This window comes from Borostomias antarcticus (assembly GCF_949987555.1).
Source record: "Borostomias antarcticus genome assembly, chromosome: 2".
In the NCBI taxonomy this organism is placed as follows: Eukaryota; Metazoa; Chordata; class Actinopteri; order Stomiiformes; family Stomiidae; genus Borostomias; species Borostomias antarcticus.
This window is the reverse complement of record NC_140235.1, coordinates 14,343,662-14,363,648: the sequence shown is the minus strand read 5'-3', so window position 1 is coordinate 14,363,648 and position 19,987 is coordinate 14,343,662. Positions and strand designations below refer to the sequence as shown.

General features: G+C 44.4%; 1 protein-coding gene across 2 annotated transcripts in view; it reads left to right on the top strand.

The window, feature by feature from the left end:
• Nucleotides 1–19,987, top strand: part of wwp1 (WW domain containing E3 ubiquitin protein ligase 1) — a 70,473-nt gene that overhangs the window by 29,451 nt on the left and 21,035 nt on the right. For both annotated transcript variants that reach the window (XM_084459035.1, XM_084459034.1), the window contains 3 exons: nucleotides 584–708; nucleotides 917–1,057; nucleotides 1,210–1,276. In XM_084459035.1, coding sequence (XP_084315161.1) covers nucleotides 600–708; nucleotides 917–1,057; nucleotides 1,210–1,276 — 317 coding nt within the window. In that variant the 5' untranslated portion in view covers nucleotides 584–599. The remainder of the gene's footprint in view (nucleotides 1–583; nucleotides 709–916; nucleotides 1,058–1,209; nucleotides 1,277–19,987) is intronic.

The following is a 19,987-nucleotide window of genomic DNA, read 5'->3' as shown; positions in this document are numbered from 1 at the left end:
TACATGTGTGTGTGGGGGGGTGAGTAACAGTATCCATCCTCCTGCTCTCCGTGTGGGGAATACTAATCAGCAGACAGCAATGCAGGCGAGGTCATTGCACCCCGAAGTCAGTGGAGCGACATACTTAGTCAGAGATGTGGGGACTGCTACTTGCAGAAGCCCAGTCTAGAACTAAGAAGCCCGTTCATTGGAGGATGCCTTAATCAAGATGGCTTCACTTTGAATCCCAAAAATGTATGATTCAGATAGCATGTAGAGGTGGATAGACTGAAGTCTCTGGTATACCACAGTGACTTGTCTCTGTTAGGCAAGGGTGATCCTGTGGGACTGTGTAATTTATTCTCTGCACCATGGATAGTGTATCAGCAACAAATGCACTGTCATGTTGGTCATACGTATTAAGACTCCAGCAGCAGAGAACAAACACAATAGCTTGTATGTGTTGTGTGTGTTTGTGTACGTGTGTGCGTGCAGGTGAGTGGCGGATGTGTGTATGCGTGCGTGTGGTGTGTGTGTGTGTGTGTGTACTCCTCAAGACTTGTGCAGCACAGCAGTCACTGACCCTGTGTGTGTGTGGTTTCAGGAATGTAGCGCCACACATGCAGGTAGACTTCAAGGTCTGGAGCCACCACACCTTGAAGGCGGACGCTCTGCTGGGGAAGGCCACCCTGGACCTGCTGCAGGCCCTGGAGCAGCACGACCGCAAGCGTACGTACAACATCCCGCCCTCATCCCACCCACCCTCATCCCCACCCTCATCTTGCTCTCATCCCACCCTCATTCCACCTGCCCTCATCCCACCCGCCCTCATCCCCACCCTCATCCCACCCACATCTCATCCACCCCCTGTTACTCATGTCCTCTGAATACACTGTATCCAAGACCGAGCGTCCTCCCCCCCCCCCCCTTCCCCTAGTGGAGAATGTGAAGGAGGTGTTGAAGCTGAGTCTGGACCATAAGGGCGTTGTGGTGGTGACCGGGGAGCTGACTGTCTTCCTGGACGGCCTGACCCTCCACCAGGAGCAGCTGCACAACGGAAACGTCTCTGCTGCCACCAGTGAGTTCCTGTCCTGCGTCCGTTTGTGTGTGTGTGTGTGTGTGCGTGTTTGTGTGTGTGTGTGTGTGAAAACTACTAAAAATATATTTTAAAGGTAATAAATTGTCTTGCCACTGAAGTGCGGTTGTGGTAACTGTTCTCTCTCCTCTCAGAAGTCCAGCAGAACGGAGATGCAATTCATGAGAACGGAGGGGAGACCTCCTCCAGGGCTCCACACAGGTACATGAACGTCTGGGGGGGTTATCAGGGGGGTTTGGTCAGCAGTCTTCTATTGAGGAGGTAGGGGGGAGGTGGTTGGTCAGCAGTCTTCTGTGGGGGTTGGTCAGCAGTCTTTTCTTGGGGTAGGAGGGGGAGGGGGTGTTGAGTGCGGTTGGTCAGCAGTCTTGGGTAGTCAGCTGCTGGCTTTGGCTGAAATTAGCATTTTATTAGTTATTCTATTTATGGAAATAAAATCTCAAAGGGAATGCAGTTTTCTTAGACTGCACATGCACGCACACTCCTTTCATCTGCCTTGCATCATCATTGTGGTGGAGTCTATATTTGTAGCCTTCTCAGTACACCGAGGGCATTACAACTCTCACCTTGGCTGTGTCCCCAACGGTAAGTAGCTGTCTGCTGCCTTCCTGTTTAGCGAGGCAGTATGCTTTGGAGACAGTATTTCTGTCTGAAGTTACCTGTAAAGTAGTCTGGATTGAAACGGACTTCTAAGGCAGCATTAACGACGTCATGATGTCATGGCGCCAAAATACCTAAAGTTGACGTCCGTCAGTTATAACTTCTATTCAAAATCATTCTGTAAAAAGGTGTTTGCTATGCAAAATAGTTACTTTATGTAGCTACTGTAGATAGAGATATTGGCCCCCAAATCATTTCACAACTTTATTTGTTCTGGCGTTTCTGTCGAACCCTGCAGTTAAGATGTAACGTTAGCTAGCCTACAGTGGAAAACAGACACGGCCAGTGATCTTCGAGAACGTCAGATCAGATTTACAAACTGGGCTTATTTTGATAAATTGACCACATATTGAGAATCTACATGGTTACTCTCTCCCCTGGAAAAAATATTAAAACTTAGTCGTGCAGACAATATTGCTCTCTATTGTTGTTGTTCTTGTCGTAGTGGGTGCACAGGATTGTGGGATATCTTGACCAACGAAGGATACATCTATCTATCTGTGCTGCCTTCAAAATCTGCCCAGTCGGAGGCACCTCAGCAGGCAGCATTTTTGTAAATATTTGATTGAGACATGACTTGATGCCTATCTGCCTCCGAATGCTGCCTGAAGACACACACACACACACTCTAGTCTCTCTCTCTCTCTCTCTCTCTCTCTCTCTCTCCCTCTCTCTCTCTCTCTCTCTCTCTCTCTCTCTCTCTCTATATATATATATACATATATATATATATTAGGGGTGTAACAATACACTAATCTCACGATACAACACGATACACGATATTGGGTTGACGATAACAATACGATACGATACACTAAGGGCAGGTGTGAAGCGTTGCAGTAGCTCTGCTGTTCACACCAATAGTGCATTTCTCCACATCTCTACTCCACTACACTTTGTGAATTTAGAGCTTAACTGTTGTAATATCATAGATGGGCCTAGAGACAAAATACATATTTGTTACCAGCGTTGTGTAGCCAGCGTTCACTGATATACAATAAACATATCACGATATTGTTTTCACCTTGACGATACGTATTGTGACGTTTCTGTATCGCGATATATTGTGGCACGATATATTGTTACACCCCTAATATATATATATATATATATATATATATCCACCCCCACTCTAGACTTGGAGGCAGCAGTGGCAGTCTTTATTATCATCTCCTGCTGTGTAAAAGTGCTCTTCACCAGATGGAGGATCTTATTGGACTCCTAGAGAATTGACTGTTTGCAGTGTGATTTGCTTCAGTGATCAGGGGGATAATGTTAAGGCTAGTGGCTGACTTCATCTGCATTGCAGTTGCTGCTTGCACTTGTGTGCCATGTCTCATTTAGTCTCTTTTCACCCTCTCTCTCTCACTCTCCCTCACTCTCTCACTCACTGTCTCACTCTCTCACACTCTCTCAATCTCTCACTCTTCAAATCTCTCTCAATCTCTCACTTTCTCTCGTTTGATCTTTTTAGTCCTGTCCTGCGCAATCCCCTCAAAATCCCATAGCCTATTCTTGCAATGCAAACATGTCAGGCAGGAAATCCAAAGTGTGGGATCATTTCGAGCATGTACAAAACGACCCCAAAAAAGTGTTGTGCAAGCTCTGCAAGCTGCGCACTTGACATCAGTCCTAGTGTTGGTTTTGTCTTTGGTGCAGTAGTCGGGTACAATAGTCATAAAGCTGCAAAAGAGGACTTGCACACATAAAGATAACCAGACTCAATAATAATCATCATAATAATAATAGTCGACTAGTCGCTTGAAATGAGGACTTCTAGTTGAGCAGGAAAATCTTTAGTCGGGGGCAGGCCTACCTGTCTGTCTCTTTTACCTCCTTGCTCTACCTCTTCCTCTCACAATCTCATCATCAATTTTCTCTGATATCTCTGTCCTACTGTCTCTTGCTCTGTCCCTCTCTGTCTCGTCCTCTACTTTTTACCTCCATCCCAGCGACAGCGAGTGCGAGACGTCATGTTTTCGGTGGCGTCTGTCCGTCCATCCGTACGTCTGTTAGCAGGATTACGCAAAGACTACTACACAGATTTCCATTAAACTCGGTGGAGGGGTGTAGCATGGGCTAACTTAGGGCTCCTTAAATTTTGGAGCAGATCCAAATCACAGGGCGGGTCCACGAGCCGCCCAAACACGGCTGGCCATTGACCTCAATTCAGATTTTAGACCAGGTTTACACTAAAACTACCAGACTGATTATCATGAAACTCGGTGGAGGGGTGTAGCATGGGTCACCTAACAACACGTTAAATTCTGGAGTGGATCCGATTGTTTGGAACATAATTTCTTTCCCTTGAGGGATGTAGGACCAATGTTCAAAAGTACATTGCCCTGCACTGCTCAGATATTCTCCTGTTGGTGCAGGCGATGTCAGGAAAGTTATACTTTATACTACTTATACTAATAGAAAAGAAAAGAGTTTCGCCACACAGAACAGATGAAAAGGGTTTTATTGAACGACGCGTTTCGCCTTAGGGCTTCATCAGGTTCATGTCATTCTATATCAGCAGGTGTATTCTATATAGGCTGCGTGTGCAATTAAGGCAATAGGCAGCAGCTGCAACTAGGCTATTTAGAACCAATGACAATACAATACAACCAGTAGTCTACAAAATATCATAACAATATACATCAATGGGCTCAATACATATCAAGGCAAGCATTATCAACAATATAGCTCATTGTACAGGTGAGGAGTTATTCCTGCTTTGGCATTTCAGCCTGATGCACCTCCACCGGTGCCATTAGGTCAGCTGCAGGGTTGTCAGCTGGAGGCCACCGTTCACCAATGTTTCGCCCCCTATTCCAGTACATCTCCCGGTGGGGGGGCAGTGGCTTGTTGGGGACGTCTCCCCGCCACCCTCTGTAGCTGCCTTTACTGGGGTGTTAACCCCCAAACAGTGGCTCTCCTCGGGAGCCACAGGCAATAGCTTCCTTTCTCTGCCTCTTCTCCCAGCTCCTTCACGGCTTTCCGCAGGTTTGACCCCGCCACTCCTGCACCACGGAGCAGCTGGACTGCTGTTTTGCTGACAAAGCCCCGGCACCCGACCTCCACAGGATCAACCCTGGCCTTCCATCCAGACTCCTGGCCTTCCATCCAGCCTCCTAGCCTTCCATCCAGCCTCCTGGCCTTCCATCCAGCCTCCTGGCACTCCGCTGCCAGCGCAGAGTACCTGAGGAGCTTCCTTTCGTGGGCTGCTGTCATGCCCTCTTCCCAGGGGATGGTGAGCTCGATGAGGAGGACCGTTTCTCCACCGAGGACCACATGACGATGTCTGGCCGGAGAGTAGTTGTTAGGATCTCTCTTGGGAAGACCAGCTGTTTCCTGAGGTCTGCCAGCATCTGCCATTCTTTGCCGGGTGTGAGGATGCTGTTCCTCTTCTGTGCAGGAGGCTGGGGCGTGCTGCCAGGCTTCACAAAAGCTTTAAAGCCAGCTTTAACAGGACTTGGTCATGGCGCCACAGTGTTTCCTCTAGATTGTTGTTCATCAGCGGGGTTAAAGGATGTTGTTGTACCCTGGGTGGTGTGAGCGCGTGAATATCAACCGGCAATTTAAAAATATGAAATAAAATTACACTTACTGCAGAATAAACTTCAGAACATATGTATTTAAGCATACCCAAAGGAAAATTCAAGATGAGATCTCCTTTATATCACATTTAGATCGCCGAAACAAAAATGAGCACTAGTCAAGACCAAAGAGAGATTTTGTGCATTTTCTCATTCATGTTTCATAACACACATATAAAAACATGAACAAGATATCAATGTTTAGTCAAATGCATTAATACAAACTGGAAAGCACAGTGACGGGATGTATGTGTGTGTGTACTCACGTGACGGGATGTGTGTGTGTGTCTGCTCTTCTCTCCACCCTGCTCTCAGTGTTGCCAGATTGGGCGGGTTCACGCCCAATTGGGCTTCTTTTGATCACGTTTGGCCGGAAAAAATAGCATTGGGCGGTTGGGCTGGAAAAAATAGCATTGGGCGGGCGTTTAAAAAAAAAAAATATTTTAAAACTGGCGGGACAGACGTTTCAATTTTATCCAATGATGTTAATAGGGTGGGAGATGTGCACCTGTCCAATAGGGGCGAGGGAGCTCTCCCTGTTCAATGCATTTGATTCACACGGTCAAGGAGAAGGTCGAGGTCGAGGTCGGAGTCAAATCTAGCTAGCTACCCCCGAAGAAACCTAAAGATGCCAATTTGGGGATGTGGGATCAGCAGGTTTCTGTCATGATCACCGCATCGATGCCTTTTGGCTGGAGGTAGAGGCCTTTAAAGATGCCGGAGGAAATCTGTGCTTTCAGGATGTGGCACTTGGCGCAATCAGATTGCTCACTCTGCCCATATCAAATGCTCATCTGCCCATATCAAATGCTCATGTGGAGAGAGAATTTTCCCAAGTGACGCTAAAGATGATGCCAGAAATCGCATGGGATTACCGCTGCTTTCTGCTCGCATGGACGTGCGCTCGGTCTAACACGGAGCGGTTTGACGTCTGCAACGTTCCACCCTCCCCGACAGTTGTTGGGGAGCTTTGACTCAACCATCTATTAATACTTGCTAATTAGCAAGTTCACCACATGTACATAGTTTTACATTGACGAGTTACGTTAGAAGTTGGAATGGACTCTTGGCCTGTTCGGCGTGACGGTAAGACATTTTTATTTAATACTATACAGCAGGTGTTTCTGGATGTCGCATCATTGAGTGATGCATTAGCCTACTTGTGTCTCTGCCTGCTTGCCTGCCTGAGTATCACACTCCTGACTCGGTTATTGTAGGCGAGCAGGCAGGCTATTCATGGGTGGTTATACAGGTGGTTATATAGGCCTACCATTGGAAGTTGTGTAGCCTAGTCCACTTGTCACATTCTGCGGTTTCTTGTCACCACTAAAGCTTGTTATCTAGCTTGTCATCTTGAGTTGCTCTCGTCTATGACCGCAGCACCGCCGTTCCTCTATTCATGATATAGCCATGCTTTATGATCATGATATAGCCATGTGTTATTATAATTTGTTGCCTGCATTATCATTTCTTTGACTATTTGATGGGATTACGCATCTTTCTCTCTGTCGTAGGCTGTGTGTGTGACATATGTGTAGGCGTGTGTTGCAGTTTACCACGAGTTATTATTTTCGGTATTTCAACTGAAAGGCATTTTTCTTAGCATGCACTGCTATATATTATATACTTTAATATTTGGGCGGTTTTTTATCACATCGGGCGGATTTTGAGCACTCATTGGGCTGGAAAACATCACACCAATCTGGCAACCCTGCCTGCTCTCCTCCACTCTTCTCCATTCTCATTTTTATCTGCCCTCTCGCTTTCTGCTTCACTCTGCTCTCCACACGCCTCCACTACCTCTGCCTGTCTAGTCTGATATGGTTACATTTAAGAATGAGTAACGTTAGATTAGATTGTAGTAACGTCCACCAACATCAGCCAACATATTTTACAACTAGATGGTATTTATATCTCTAGCTAAATCCTCAGCTGTTACCTGACTATCTTCCTCATCTGCCTTTCTCTTCTTTGAGAAATATCTCAACAAACTCATCTGAAAAGGCAACCAGGGGTACTTCAATAGCTTCTAAACATCGTTGGCAATTATTCTACCGATGTTTATTGAAGTAACATCTGTATGATTCACTGAGTTCGCTAACGTTAGCTAGCTAGCTTACCAAGCTAACTTGGCTAACGGGTGACATTTGCTAGTTGAAACATTAGCTACTGATAACGTAGCTAATGCTAATTAATTGCCAATTGGACATCAATAGAGAATATAATGCTCATTTAAACGGTAACGTTAGCTACAATCTATCTAACTTAAGGTTGCGTTGTTTTCTCGTAGTTTACAATCAGTAATTAGCTCTGGGGCGCTATAGGGACAAGAGCTGTTCCAAGCGCTTTTTAGTGCTATAGCGCCGTGAGCTCTAGGCTTTTTTGCAGTTGAAAAAAGTTGAATTTTTTGGGCTAGAGCGCAGGCTGTAAAAGGCTGTTCTGATGACGACAGCAGTCGGTTTTTGGCAAAACTGCAGAGACAGCAAACGTTAGCACTAGCTATCTTAACCAGGCTAGTTAATCTGCAGGCTGCAAAAACGACACTCATTGCTAACGTAGGTGTAAAACATCGGTTGCCTGGCCAGCTCTAAACCCCAGCTCTAGTGCGCTCTGTGGTGGCTGGACTCGGTTGACCTATGACATTTGGACACTCACAAAGTACTATTATAACACTTCAGATTGAATTCACCAGTACCTACCACAGGGTTCTCCTCCCTTAGGACCAACACAATCACACAACCTTGTCAAATGAGGACACGAAATATAACAGAGTAGAGTAAAAGAAACATACTTTATTACCTTACAATTGCAGCAAAGGGACGGTTACACAGAGACACAAGGGGTATCTGTGCAAGCGCGCCGACCAAGAGTCGGGACAGCATATATATATGCTAGGCTAGGCTACTATTGCTATGCTATGCTATTCCACACCGTGTGACTACATGTGTGAGTACCTGATTGGTTGAAACTTCTATCTAATGTTTTGTCCTATCAGCTCATTACTTTCGTTTTCCATTCGGCCGATGTGGATAAGGTGTTCTCTGTTAAGTTTAATTTACTGCAACACAGACAGGCTTTTCATTGTGAGGTGTCCTTGGCAGTCAACTTATCTGCTACTGGAACATAGATAATAACAACTTTTCATGCGTACTGTATTCTGGAAAAGTACAGAGTGTACAGCAGTATTGAAGCTTAACTAGGCCTAGAAGATATTTTTTGAAAATGTTTAGTTTTAGTTTAGTTTTTATTCATTTCAGTATTAGTTTTAGTTTTCTTCTTCTGCGCGTGAGACCATCCTGATCTCACAAGCTCATGTTGTTTCACTCCGTGTGAAACAATCCATCTGGCGCACGTCAGGTTACTTCTACGCAGGGACACAGCTAAAAAAAATGGAGGATAGATTTCATATCCACCCAAAATACTAGGCTTATGTATGAAATGAAAAAGACTAAAACTAAGGACATTTTCTAAATAATTTTCGTTTATTTTAGTTAGTTTTGGAAACACACAATACAGTTTTAGTTAGTTATCGTTTTTTTGTAAAGCCTAGTTTTTATTTTTATTTCAGTTAACTAAAATGTTTTTTCACACCTAGTTTTCGTTTTTTAGTTAGTTTTCGTTAACTATAATAACCTTGGTTTAAACAACTATAATAGCACTTTAAAAAATACCTTCCACAGCTCTTAAGAAGCTGTAAACTTGGCGCTGTTCAGCTACATTCAGCTTGCCGGTGGACACGCACCGTTTGTATAATACCTCTATTCGCTCTGCCTGCCGCTCTGTAGCTAACGCTGTAGTCGCGCTCTAAGGAATAAATCATGTATGTATTAATAGAACTGGATACAGCCACTCCATTCACTGACTGCTATCAAACGTGAAGCCCTATTGAACCGCGCCATCTTGGCAAATTTCCGGTGCCTTTTGTACTTGTGCATTAGTGCTTTTCTGGCCTTCCGGTGCCTTTTGTACTTGCGCAGTTGGTCTTTTCTGGCCTTCCGGTGCCTTTTGTACTTGCGCAGTTGTGCTTTTCTGGCCTATGCGCGTCCACGAACAGGTTCACTTGAAATGTAGTAACTACCCAAGTTACATTCCATTACATCCCACTCCCCAACTCTAGCTAAACTGGGAGATGTTATCGTTAGGTCTAAGTGACTAGACGTGTTCCTCGCAATATCATATCTTGTTGGTCTCCCATCATTAATGACTACCAGCTCATGTTTATCGACAAACTCCTCTATTACACCCCCATTGCTATTTCTTTGTACACTACCCCATAACGGGTTGTGTGCATTAAAATCTCCTGCCCATATAACAGGGCACCTCACCTTCTCCATCACATCATCCAGGTCTGCCATTATCATGGGCTTACAGGGGTTCACCCCTATGTTTTTGACTGTCCCAAACCTCCACTGCTATACACTCAAGGTCACTGTATATTCCCACTCTCCTATACTGCAGCCCATTCTTGGTAAAAGTTGCACAGCCTCCATGATTTATGTCAGCCTCCTCTGCCCTATCCAGTCTCACACTTTCATATCCTGGGATTATGAAATCCAGGCATGGCCGTAGCCATGTCTCTTGCACACATCACCTCTGGCTCACTCTCAAGCCTATATACATACTTTTTCAATTCCTGTCCATTCCTCACTAAACTCCGGGCATTCCATTGGAGTACACTGAAAATTAGTATGCTAATTATGCCCCACATCATCGGTTATATCTTCTTCCCCTTCCTTGTGCTCCCTCTGCCTCTGTTCTCTCTTCCTTACATCTGCAATGTGCTGGTGTAACTTCTCGGGCACCTGTTTTGCCCCAAGAAACCTTTCAGCTGCCCCCACCACTTTCCGAATGATATCTGAGCTATTAGACGTCTCTTTCGCAAAAATTTGCTTAGCTGCTGCTAGCACCTCAACCATAAATGCCAGAAATGACTCCTTGCTCATTATCAGCATATCCGACTGCACGTTCGGACACTTGTTTGTCTTGACTCTCTTGTTCCCCAGCGTTACACTCCCTCCTCTCTCCTCTCCACATTCTCTTGTCACTTTCTGAACTGTCTCAGCATACGACACTTTGTCTCGCTCCTTCACAACCTGCACCTTTCGGGCCTTAATAGTGTGCTTACACCCCCAATAAGCCGCCCCATGTTCCCCCCCACAGTTAGGGCACTTTGGGGCATCTGCCTTGCATTCTTTAATTCCATGATCTCCCCCACACTTGGCACACTTTTTCTTACCAGCTGAGTATCTTTAAATGTCAGAAGAACCGGCGGGTCCCCCCTGGCCCCCTCCCTACTCCTGAATCTCCTTACGACTACTACCTCCCCGCCTTCAATATTATCCATAATGTCTTTCTCTAACAGGCCAGCAAACAGTCCATAAACCACTCCCTTACTTCCCCCGCTTTCTCTTGGAGTTATACTTGTCCTCTCTACTTTGGTCACCACTTTTCCCACACTCATGGCGTCCTCATATTGCTTCTTGTTAGCACAAGTCACTTTAAGTACACCATTAAACAATACCTTGGCCACAAACCGATCCATGGTAATAATGAATCAATCGTTCAGATCGGCAGTGCTGCATGAATTTTACATTTGGGTGTTTTCAGTCAACGTTGGCATTGACCGCTTCTAGCTTGATATCGAATGGCTGGTGTAATATGGATAGCCTAACGTTAGAGAGATAAATGTAGGCTATGGTTATGTTAATAAAGCTAACAATGATGTTGTAGAATGCATGCAGCACTGCCGATCTGAACGATTGTTTCAATATTACCATGGATCGGTATTGGGATTGATCAAGGGTGAATGTGAAATAGCAGCCACAAACTCAGCGGGTTATCCGAGATGTGGTAGCAGCGGCCAAAGCGCCTGCTGGCGGGGAGTGAAGCTTTTCAACTTGCCTGTCACTGGCTCCCTGGAGGAATTTAGCCTGGCTGCAATAACGTTATCGCGAACGGAATGAATACCATCTACTAGCAAACAAAACATGTTCAGCTATAATTAACCAGTTAAAACTAAGATGCCTGGATAAAAAAATAATGACTCCAATGGATATATTTGACAAAAACAGGTTTTAATATGCAAGCTGGTTTTCATTGCTAACTTAAAGCGGGGAGAGCCGGGAACGTGCGTCTACATTTCACATAAACGTGAACGTTCGTGGATGCGCGTAGGCCAGAAAAGCACAATTGCGCAAGTACAAAAGGCACCGGAAGGACTACAAATTTGCCAAGATGGCGCGGTTTGTAAAGGATTTTTATCCTTATTTTAGTTAGATTGTCAATGAACACGCTGAGTGGTCGATCAAGCTGGTTTTAAACAAAGTACAATAGTTTATTCTATGTTACGATTCTGCAGAAGCGGACCCTCGCACCGGAAGTGATTCCAGGCAAGAGTGCCGAACGTGAATAGGGTTCGTTGGTTTATACAGGAGAAGAGGAAGTGACAGTTTCAGGGGAAAGACAGGGAAGTGATGTCACACAGGGAGGGATTTGTAGTTCTAACAGACTGATCTATGAGAACGAACTACAAAGTTAAGATTACAGTCCAGGGGGGAAAACAGAACACTTTGTTGAGACTTGAAATTCATTCACAATTCCCCACTTTGTGGATTAAATATCCACAACTATAATAGAAATGAAAGAATCAACAATGTGAAATCAAATTATAAAATAGGCCTATCATAAAAATAATCCAACATCTTTGGCAAAAAACCCTATTCTACACATATGGAAAGGAAGTAATCTATTTCTCCACCAGGTGGAGCTTAATAAAGATTTAACAAACTCAAGTTATTTAACCCACCAAGATCATTTTCTTCTCATATGCAATCACTTACCAAAACTCACCTTAATTTGGCATAAGCAAGGTAAAAAGATACCATGATTATTAATCTAAGACATCATATATTCATGACTGAGTGGGAAAAACCCTATTTGTTTTAGAAGAAAACCCTTAAATTCAAATTAGAACCAACAGATTATGTATCAAAATATTCCAAATAGTCGATGTCAATGGCACAGACATCATCAAGATCTTGAATTGAATTAATAGTAAATTTAACTTTTTCTATCATTATTTAGGCAGCATAGGCATATCTGGAACAGCATTTAAACATACACTTAAGAATATTTAAAAAATAATAACGATGAAGAACATGCATACAACTGAAAACACACATATTTGAGAATATCCAGGACTTGCAAAAGCATTCCATTTAGGAACATTATCTAAGATCTGAATACCTTTATCGTTTGCTTCATGGAACTCAATGTAGCATTGGGATCTGAACTAACCGAACAGCAGATATAGCCAGTATGATCTCTAAGGGAAGTCTATTTTGTAGCACCATCTTTTCCATGTAATTTACTTCTGTAGCTAAGGCTGAAATTACTTGGTATTGTGCGATCATGTGTCATGCGTTCATGAGAAATAATATACTGAAACTAAATAGAAAATTCGAGACAGCTCTATGGTGTCTAGTTTGATTGCTGATGAATTCCCTGCATTTGAGTGTGATCAATCTTCTTAATCCTGGACATTACATGAGCAAGATAACATTCATATGACACTGTTTGCAATTTAAAGTTGAATACGCTGTTTCCCTATAGCTCAAAAATACACCATTTGGAATGGCTCTCTGAACCTTAATTTCACATCTCATAAATCTGCTTAAAACATTAATTTGTCCTAATCTATGTGTTGTATCTGAAAATATTAATACATGCTGTGATATATTGAAGAGGTCACTTCCAATTGTTTAACTCGCTTTTCAAGTTCAGCCCTGTGGATGCAATTCTGTTAGGCTTCATTTTGATACTTGGTTGATGTAGTTAGGTGCATAGCAGTTAAACACAGTTAAACACAGTCCCCTGAGAATAGTCTGGAACAGCTCTACAAAGATCAACTTTATAATTATGAATTTTCAATACTTCTATACCCACTCTAAACTAAACTCCAGTCACAGTTTCAACAGTATAACCTGGAAATCTCTGTTGCTTTCAAATCTTATATATATAGAATGTAGTATTTTCCATTCATCTTCGTCTACCGTATAGACTCAACAGTCAAGTGGAGTGCAACATTCAAATAGGACAAACGCTTGTCCACGTTGCCATAACGATCCTGAGAAGGAGGTGACAGGCAAGGTCATTTCTTTCAATAGCTCCTCCTCAGAGGAAGCCACAGTGTGGTGGCCCATGATTGTTTTTTTCTGAAGTGGCGCTCAGAGTTGTCATCCTGACAGCAATGAGGCATTACTCTTTGTCTGATTCCTCATCTGAGACCAGAGAGTGAGCTTTCGCCCTGGTGGTGACACAGGATATTGCATCCTGGTTGTTGGAATTCCCAGGCCGGGTGGCCTCGTCCTGGTTTGGAACCAGCCTGCAGTGGCTGGCGTGTACCCGCAAAGTCCTCTCTGCTACGTCTGAGTTAGCAGCAGGAACTGATACGGGCCCAGCCAACGGGCACTCTGGTTTCAGGTCTCTGCTCACAACCCATTGGCCTGGTTGGAAATGATGCAGGTCAGCTCTCTCAGGTCGGCAGAGACCTGTGAATCCACAGGAGAGACAGCATAGACAAAACAGGACCGGACCGCAGCTTTTAGCAGCGGAGTTAGCAGCCATACTGGACACAGGATACTGGACACAGGATCAGAGGTTTCAATAGGAGCTTGGCCTTTGCCACCATTTCTTCTTCAGCTCTGCATCTCGTTCTTTCAACTACTTTCTAATTTCCTTCAACTACAACCTCCTCACTACCTTCAATTCAACTTCCTCACTACCTTCTTCACTACTACTAGTCTGTTTCATTAGCAACAACCAGTTAACATCCTTTACTCCCCCTCTTTTTTGAAACATGATCTGGTCAGTGTGCTAATTTGAAAACATAATGAAAGCATGGAATATGCAGTATAGGTTATGCTAACTATGAAATGAGCATTCATTCAAAATCAGAGTGAGAGGAGAATATCTGAGAGGTTTGAGCGTGGCTTAATTGATCTCGTTCAATATGTTGAGTCATGTCTCTCTGCCTTCTGGAGGAGGAAGCAGAGTTAAGAACAGTGCATCTTTGAAATGCACGGTCAACAGTTCAGTCTTATTAAAGCAGCAGCCACGCTGTGTGTAGGTGCGATGTAAAAGATGAATAGTCACAACATGCAGGACATGGATAAAATCGCTTTCGCAATGCTACTAGGTCTAAAACAGCGTCAGTGGTAGCAGCCACTGGTTTCAAGTAGGACCCAAGTCCTTTTAACAGAGTCAAGTCTTTTTAGTCAGAAATACTTAAACAGAGTGCATTAGTCATCGTTAAAACCAGTCGGGCTCGTCAGTCCATGTAATCTTGTCAAGTGGAGCTAGCTTTTGTCTAATGAGGGTTGTCTGCTAAATCAGGGAGAGACTCTGCAGTAGTCTATTCCCAAGCAGTGCCTTTGTTTATTTATCATTATTAAGTGACCAAGGTAATTAACCTGCTCACGCACCAATTAGATTAAGGTCTTAGAAATTCTATGGCCATTTCCTAAAATAAAACAACATATTCGTATCATCAAACCATGAGTCCTTGTTTCTAACAAGAAATTGTTATTCAAAATAATCATTTAAAAAGGGGAGCGCCAACACATTATGTAAAACAGCGCCCTCTAATGGTGAAAACAAAAATTCCCTTAAATCAGGGTGAACAAATGGAAAAAATGCATTACTCATACCAAAACAATAAATGAATAGTTTCATATGGGGTTCTCAAATCATGAACAAATATAATTTATCTAAACCGCTCTCAAAAGAACACTAGAGGTGTTATAAGTTGAGCTCAATTTCAATAACCACATTTCTGCATTTGAGGACAGAGGGTTATGAGCACTCTTAGGACGTGATGGTTCCTTGGGTCTGACAACCACTTGGTTACTATTCTTAAATTTAGCCTAGATCATATCTATCTCTTACCCACAGTCAGTTGGGCAACGTGGGGGTGAGGCGTTTGACCAGCGTCCCCACGAACCAAGTTGTCAGTCCATCTTAAATGGGAAGTCGGTTACCCCGGTTGTATCCAATTCTTGGGGCAGCCTCCATCTCTCGTCCCGTGCCTGTGTCTACTCTGTAAACAAACTGCAGATATAATTCGTGACACATTTGTTTTACCATGCAGCTGTCTCCGTGGGCCGTCAGACGCACAGACAAAGCTGCATGGGCAGTTTACATACAATAAAAGACAGACAAAATAAAAGACATTTCAATTTCTCACCACTCTTGTGGGTAACACCAATTCTTAGAAATTATGCGCCGGAGGCACATAAACATAACAAAATAAATCATAGACCGCAGTTTTGATAAATTGGAGTGATGTCTTTTCTTTTTTTTTTCAAGAATATGTATCTGAGCATATTAAGTTAACATGACAAATACAGTGAATTGAGGTTGAAGTTAGCATCATCTAACACAACTTTAAGTGGCAGTCATTTCAAATTATTAAAATACTTGCAGTTCCAACCGGTTTGGCATTTATCCGGTAGTCCAGGAACGTCAATTCTCTGTAAAACTCAAAACCAATGAATGTGCATCTGAAATCAGTAAAACATGAAATCTTAAACAAAACAAAATTCTCAAAATTGGGTTGTCAGACAAATGTATCAGACTAAGATATTGGCAAATATGAATGATTTTTCTTTTTTCTCTTACCTCTACCTTCCCCCCCCCCCCCTTGTCACGTACACTCTCACTCTCCCTAGAATGGGAGAGGAACCAGAGGGAGGTGTCTCAGAAGAGTAATACCCTAGGGGGGCGTTATTTCAGACATCCCTGTTTGGGGTAAGGGTATGTAGCAGCCGTAGAGATGACAGTTGGTCGAACAGGAAGGGACGTTTGGACAGGAACAACGGACGTGGCCTGAACCAACAAAACTGTTTGGATAGGTGTCACAACAAGGAGGGGCCAGTATTGGGGGTTGGTTTAGTTTACATCTGCTTAACAAGGGACATGGCCTGAAACAACAAAACTCTTGTTTGGATAAGAGGTCAGAACAGGAAGAGGCCTATCTGTCCCTTCACTTCTCACACCCACGCTTCAGTGCACTAAAAATAACTCCCATTTTAAAAGAAAATATGAGAACAAACAATGTAATAAAAAGTTACAGAAAAAAAAACTAAACACGTTTAGTCAACCAAATTACTGCTGTGCTGAGAGATACTTGTTTGTTTTTTTATCCTGTTATATATTTTTTTTCCCAAGATGGCAGTCAACAGAAGCCAAAATGGTCGACCCTCGAGAAGAGAAGAGGGAACAGGAAGTCTCTCTTTTTTTTTTTTCACACAAGCAGCCACGCAGGAAGTTTAACCACGTGTGCACAGAGTTAGCTAATCACGTGGGCTAATCAACATGTGGATGAGGCAGCTAGCACATTGAATACAATAGAACAGAGAAGATAGCTAGTTTGTAGCTAGTTTGAGCAGAACAAAAACAGTAGCCTAGCTAGAACGCAGCTAGCACGAAAATCAATCACAAATGTACACAAACCAAAACCCAGCATAACCCCAAAACACCCAACATAACTATGGGTTTCAACAGTTAAACAGGACCTCAAATCCCAAAACAAAAACAGATCTACCTTGGCGTAGACTCAAACATACAATGGACCAAACATTGAAGAAGCCTCAGCTTCACATGAAACACAAAACGCAGCACAAACAGACATTTAAATGCAAAACCAAACCGTAGCATGTACAGAAGTTTAACACTAAACAAAAACCCAGGATCTGAAATCCCAAGACAAGACAAACAAAATGAAACAAAACAAGGCCTACTCGACTCACTTAACAAAAGCAAATCACCCGGGGTTTAAAAGTTCTCGAAGTGTAACAGCCACCTCCGTGTAAGGCTTTTCGAGAGTAATAACGCTGTGTAGTACTCCACTATTCAGTACTGATAACGCTGTAAAATGCGTCGCAAACAAAAACCTAACCCTGGTTAGATATATAGGGCAGGGAGAACATTAGGCATTTTAAGCGGGCACGCGGTCAACAACCGGCTTTAAGAACAGAAATGCATGTACAGAAATGCATGTACAACAACCAGGACACGTGTGCGCGACACCGGCTCGAATAAACACTATTGTCTAAGTTTTCACACAGCTGAACAAACAAAAGGACCACTCTTAACTAGGTTCAAAACAACGTACCAGACTCCAGCAAATTCCAGGCTGCCTCGGGTCTCGGGGGAAAACCGCACCAACTAAATGCGTCCCCGAGATTGAATTCCCCCCGTCCTTTGAGAAAAGGACGACACGCGTCCGTGAATGCAGCCCCAAAACACACCGAAGTCCAGCAGTCGTTCCCTTTTAGAGCATTACCGTCGCCATATTGTAAAGGATTTTTATCCTTATTTTAGTTAGATTGTCAATGAACACGCTGAGTGGTCGATCAAGCTGGTTTTAAACAAAGTACAATAGTTTATTCTATGTTACGATTCTGCAGAAGCGGACCCTCGCACCGGAAGTGATTCCAGGCAAGAGTGCCGAACGTGAATAGGGTTCGTTGGTTTATACAGGAGAAGAGGAAGTGACAGTTTCAGGGGAAAGACAGGGAAGTGATGTCACACAGGGAGGGATTTGTAGTTCTAACAGACTGATCTATGAGAACGAACTACAAAGTTAAGATTACAGTCCAGGGGGGAAAACAGAACACTTTGTTGAGACTTGAAATTCATTCACAGGTTCAATAGGGCTTCACTTTAGATTTCGAATCCTGGGGGCCTGGAGAAAATGCTCTCAGTGCTTGTTTATATTGTTGTCATGACTTCACGAGTGATTGACATCCTGTCAGTGTTCCATTTGCTCGTCCTCCTCAAAGCGGAGTGAGAGCGGAGCGACGACCATTCGTTCCGTGGAGCTTACAGACGTATCTACCGCTGCGCAGTAAAATAAAAAAAATAATAAAAAGAACTATTGTAAAGTAGCGGTGCCAGTAATTTAGCGGGCCGCCGCTGCTGAATGTATATAGCGGAAACCCAGCGCCACCTGAAGCGTCCCTGGGTCAGCGGCACTTTACATCCTGACAGCATGTGCTGGAGGCTTGCCTTGGTTTTGGCACACAGGGGACAGCCTACCTCATCTCCAAACCACTGAGAGAGATTTCGGGGGCATGAGGGGGTGTTGTAGGTCGCCTTCACAGGAAGCTGAGCCTGGATTGTGGTGTCCTCCAGATTGTGGTGTCCTCTGGATTGTGGTGTCCTCCAGATGTCTGCCCAGGAGATGCGTCTGTTGACAGTAGCCTCCCATCGCGTCCAGGCTCCTTGGCTGCCTTGGGATATTGCCTTTAGGGCTCCTGCTCCAGCCTGGTGAGTTCGTCCACCACCATGGTCTTCTGCTGCCTCTTGTTGGCTTTGGACCAGAACTGCTGCGGTACTCCCCAGCCTAGGCCGGCACGACTAGTCTGGACTGACCCCATCACCTCTCGGTGTTGCAGTGTGGCGATGGCATGGTCTACTTCAGCCTGCGCCTTCCATTTGTGGCGGGTGCGTATGACGACTTTTGCACTTCTTATGAGCGGGTCCGCTGAGTCCTTCAGCTCCAGTACCAGCCGGGCCTTTTCTTGTTTGTACCCTAAGCCGATGGATTTGATAGGGAACTCCAGCATGTTCTGGCCGAAGAGGCCTGCATCCGAAAAGAAGCGGGGCAATCCTAGCCACTTACGGATGTAGCTGTTGACAAGACTGTCCATCCTGCTGACTTCTGTGATGGCAGTCTCGCAGATCTTTTAAGGCCACATCACCCGTTGGTACAGAATGTGTTGGTAGCGCCACACTTTGTGCTTCCCAGGCAGCTGGCTCTGCTCCATCTTTGCCAGTCAGTCCTTCCGCAAGTTATTGCTTGGCTAGCCTCCCCATCTGCCTCTCGGACAGGTCCGCTGTGTACTGCCTTCCCAGGCTTCTCAAAGGCTTCTCGTCCAGCCGTGGAATGGGTTCCCCTCCAGTGACAAATGTGGTCCCGGCTTGTGGCACGCCTTTCCTCATTGAGAGACTTCTTGATTTTTCAGCCTTGATCTCCATTCTTGCCCATGTGAGCAGCTCATCAAGGCGCTTGAGGAGCCTGGTCGTGCATGGAGCGGTCTGAAGGATCAGAATCTCCTCAGCGTTGGAAGCCTCTCGTCTAAAGGTAGCTTGATACCCCCGACTAACTGCCTGGTCCCTCTGATGATTATTTCGAAGGCTACCACAAATAGGATGGGGGAGATGGCACATCCCATTGCAATTCCGCATTCCAGCTGTTGCCATCCTGTAGTGTATCCCTCCAGAGTGAAGCACATGTGCAGGCTGCTGAAGTATCTGGTGATGATGTTTGCACACAACTCGGGACATGGAAGAATTTCAACGCAAAGTCTACCAACTTGTGCGGCACTGAGCCGTATGCGATGGCAAGGTCCAACCACACCACATACAGGTCGCTCTTCTCTCTCTTCGCACACTGGATCTGATCCCAGATCACAGAAGAGTGCTCGATGCATCCAAGGAAGCCTGGAATTCCAGCCTTCTGGCAGCTTGTGTCAATGTATCCATTCATCGTGAGGAAGTTGGTCATTCTCCTTGCCAGAATAGAGAAGAAAATCTTCCCCTCCACATTCAACAAGGCAATGCTTCTGAACTGGCTGATGGTATGGGAGTTCTGCTCTTTGGGAATGAA